Source organism: Microtus ochrogaster, unplaced genomic scaffold, assembly GCF_000317375.1.
Source record: "Microtus ochrogaster isolate Prairie Vole_2 unplaced genomic scaffold, MicOch1.0 UNK1930, whole genome shotgun sequence".
NCBI lineage: Eukaryota > Metazoa > Chordata > Mammalia > Rodentia > Cricetidae > Microtus > Microtus ochrogaster.
The window spans coordinates 1-4,148 of NW_004951028.1; the positions used below are offsets into that span (position 1 = coordinate 1).

At 55.6% G+C, this 4,148-nt stretch overlaps 1 protein-coding gene across 1 annotated transcript; it reads left to right on the top strand.

Annotated features, from left to right (window-relative positions):
* The first annotated feature begins 238 nt into the window (after positions 1 to 238).
* On the top strand, positions 239 to 2,104 carry LOC101990329 (polypyrimidine tract-binding protein 1-like). The gene is made up of 2 exons (XM_005372343.1): positions 239 to 576; positions 850 to 2,104. Exons 1-2 carry the CDS (start codon positions 239 to 241, stop codon positions 2,102 to 2,104), a joined length of 1,593 nt encoding a protein of 530 aa, XP_005372400.1.
* The last annotated feature ends 2,044 nt before the right edge of the window (positions 2,105 to 4,148 follow it).

The following is a 4,148-nucleotide window of genomic DNA, read 5'->3' on the forward strand; positions in this document are numbered from 1 at the left end:
GAGAGAGAGAAGAGAGAAGAGAAAAGAGAAAAGCAGAGAATGCTCCAGAATAGTGAGGGGAGTGTCTCAGTGTTCAACAGCAGGGACAACACTGTATCAAACAAGGAGGGCTGGGCTATTCACTCCCCTCCACTGCATCTCCTGCCATTCTGCTCTTGTTCCTTACACACAGCAGTTGGTTGAGGGCTGTGTTCCCAGGAGCTCTTCTCTCTGCCTTTGTCCCCAGCCAGTCGCTGTCATGAGCAGCAACTCACCCTCTACACCCAAAGGAAATGACAGCAAGAGGCTCAAAAGGGATAGCAGGAGTGTTGTGGGCCCGTCCAGAGTGATCCACATCCACAGGCTGCCAAGCAGTGTCACCGAAAGAGAAGTTCTCTGTCTGGCGTTGCCGTTCGGGGAGGTGTCCAATCTACTGTTTCTGAAGAGCAAGAACCAGGCTTTAATGGAGATGAGCACGGAGGAGGCCGCCAACACCATGGTCAACTACTACACCTGGGTGTCTCCTGTGCTGCGTGGGCAGCCTGTCCACATGCAGTTCTCCCGCTACAAAGAACTCAAGGTGAGCAGATCCCAAGAGCAGGCCAGTGCTCCCGGGCAGGCAGGTGCCTCCAGCCAGGAGGGGGAACCCAAGCAGGGGAGTGCCTCTATCCAGGAGGAGGAACCCAGGCAGGGGAGTACCTCCAGCCAGGAGGGTGAACCCAGGCAGAAGAGTGCCTCCAAATGGTCCTGGGCCTCCAGCAGGGCAGGTGGCACCAGCAAGGCCCTTGCTTCTAGCTTTGTGGTTGTCCCCAGCCAGGAGGGCGACCATACTCAGGTGGATTCCCAGGCAGGCTGCGCAGGTGCCTCCAGCCAGGCGGGTGCCCAGCCAGGCCTGCCAGCTGAGAACTCAGATCCGGCAGCAGATTTGCCCTCGGCTGCCCCTGCCGCTGATGTGGACACGGGGACAGTGGTGGCCACGCACAGCCCTGTGCTCAGGATCCTCGTGGAGAACTACTTCTATCGTGTGACCTTGGACGTGCTGCACCAGCTCTTCTCCAGGTTTGGCACAGTTCTAAAAATCATCATATACAGTAAGAACAGCCGGTTCCAGGTGCTGTTACAGTATGCTGACGCACTGAGTGCCCAGCGTGCCAAGCTGTTCTTGGATGGGCAGAACATCTACGACGCCTGCTGCACACTGCGCATTGCCTTCTCTGGGCTCACTGACCTCACAGTCATGTACAACAACGACAGGAGCCGTGACTACACGCGCCCAGACTTGCCCTCGGGTGACAGCCAACCCTTGCCAGCCCTGAACATGGCCACAGCGTTCGATGCACCCGTCGTGGTCCCAGCTTCTCCATATGCAAGCACTGGGTTCCTGCAAACATTTGCAATTCCCCAAGCTGCAGGCTTTGCCATCCCAGAAGTGGGTAAGGTCCTGGCACCCCTGGCCATACCAGAAGCGGCTGTGGCAGCAGCGGCAGCTGGAGCAGAGAGCCCAGTCGTCAGCTCAGGCTTCCCAGGTGTGGCAAACGCTGTCCTTCTGGTTTCCAACCTCAACCCTGAGAAAGTCACACCCCAAAGCCTCTTTATTCTGTTTGGTGCCTATGGCAATGTGCACCGGGTGAAGATCCTGTACAGTAACAAGGAGAACGCGCTAGTGCAGATGGCTGATGGCGGCCAGGCTGAGCTGGCCCTGAGGCACCTGAATGGGCACAAACTGTATGGCAAGACTCTCTGCATCATACCATCGAAGCACCAGAGCGTGAAGCTGCCCCAGGAGGGCAAGGAGGACCAGGGCCTCACCAAGGACTATGCCAAATCCCCGCTGCACCGCTTTAAGAAGCCCGGATCCAAGAACTTCCAGAACATCTTCCCACCCTCTGCCACCCTGCACCTCTCCAACCTACCCAGCTCGGTCTTGGAGGAAGACGTCAAGAAACTCTTCTCCAGCAGCGGGGGTTCTGTCAAGGCCTTCAAGTTCTTCCCAAAGGACCGCAAGATGGCACTGATCCGGATGGGCTCAGTAGAAGAGGCCATCCAGGCTCTGGTCGAGCTGCATGGTCACACCCTAGGCCAGAACCACCACCTGCGAGTCTCCTTCTCCAGGATCACCATCTAGAGGACCCTGCCAGGCCCACTGCAGACAGCTTCCTCCACCAGAGAAAAGGAGAATTTAATGGTGGCTGCAGTGACCTGAACAGAACAGAGAGTGGCTGCTGTCTGAGGGAGAGAGAGGGAGATCAGTGGCTTCCTTGATGTTAAAAGGACTGACTGTGGTCACCTTGCTGGCAGTGGGGGAGGGGACCTCAAGCAGCCCTGTTATCCCTAGGAAGGGCAGGGTGCTGCCCCCTGGAGCTCCAGACACTTGGCCACAGCAGGTGCTCTGGACTGTACATCTGGCACTTTCCCACCCTTGAGACCTGCCTGTCCCCACCTGGGCTACTGTTGAGCTTTGGGGGTGAAGCGGCCTCCAGAGACTCAATGCGTTTGAACTCGTGGACACCAGTTGGTGGCATTCTATTGAAAGGCTGTGGAGACTTTAGGAGGTGGAACCTTCCTGGAGGAGGAGAGTCACCTGGAAGGGTGAGGAGGCTTTGGAGCCCCGCCCCATTTCCTGTGCTTGCTCTGCTGCTTCCTGACTACCAGTGAGATGCCACCAGCCAGCCTCCTGCTCTTTGAGCCTGCTCCTGTTGCTGACACCTTCCCTTCTCCACCAAGGTGGGATGTGCCCTCCCCACTTCCTCCTTTATACTGGGAGGAGGGGGTTATTTGTTCTTCAGCAATGAGAACAGTAACAAGGCAGAATGAGATGTGGGATGGGCCAGGCCATTGCTGGGAAGAACCCAGCCATGTGGTATGCAGGGCTTCTAGGTGGTCTGGGGGCAGGAACTTGGGAGAGTTCAGAACTTTGCCCTGGGAAGGGCCTAGAATGCTGAAGGGAGAGCTTCATGGGCCCTCCTGGTAGGGGTTTGGAAGACCAGGACGCTGGGAGAAATCCAGGCAGTCGAGGAGGCCCGGCTTGTGAGGTTTCAGAGGGGACTAAGACTCCTTTGGGAACTGGGCTGGAGGCCATTTGTGTGAAATTCTGGCCAAGAGCCTAGCTGCATTTTGCTTGTGTCCCGGGAAGGGAACGTGAGGGAGGCAGAATTCAAAAGCAGTGGGCTACCTTGTTTGTTGGGAGAACCTTAGGGACAGGATAGCACTCAGGCTGTGTGGAGGTCACTATCAAAGCTCTCACCCAAGCCTGCAGAGAGAGCAAGGAGTGGAGCAGAAAGGTGTGAAAACCACAGACTGTCTAGGAGAGAAAAGAGGTCAAAGTTAAAGCCAAACACAGCTGTCTCTGGGAATGGAGTTAGCCCCAACACAGAGAGGCCTCCTGCTCTATACTGGCAGAGTAGGAAAGGTGCCAGGAGGGCACTCCATGCCCACTGAAGGCTGTGACGTAGAAAAGTGATACTGTGTCGGGAAGGAGAGGCGTGGGTTAGAACACCGCTGAAGGTGGCTGCTGTTCAAAGAGAACACCTCGGAGGGCCGTTTGCGCTGACTGAACTGAACCACCAAGGCAGACAGAGAACACTACTGCTTTTTTTAGTCCATCGCAAGGTGGTGTGGCAACACACTCCACCTGCCGCCCCATTGGCAAGCACAGTAAAATGCTTACAAAAAATACACGAAATAAAATAAAATAAAAGATTGGGCAATGACAGCTTTGGGTAAGAGCCAATGAAGCCGCTGAAACTAGGCAGTGGGCCAGGTCATGGTCCAGACTAGAGGTCCCTGGGTTGCTGCTGCAAAGCTGTGGAGGCAAAGCCTAATTTGCAGTAGAGACCCCAGGATGTGGGGGATGCCAAGAGCATGTGCCAACCCCTGAGACAAGGTGTGGCTGCAGAGTGGAGTCCTCGCAAGAGAGGGACTCCATGGACCCCAGCTGGAGGGACTGTTCTACGCCAGACCTTTGGAAGCAGTCGGGTTCCCAAAGGAGCCCCAGCAGATGATGGACAAGAAGCTGCAGCCTTTCCTCTCCTGGATTTCAGTCTTGGTTTGCTCTGATCTTTCTTTGCTGTGTCCACATATTTCCTCTGTGCCATTGTGTCTTGGTAGAATATAGATACCTGTATGTACATATATCTACATACTATGACTCTCTCTCTCTCTCTCTCTCT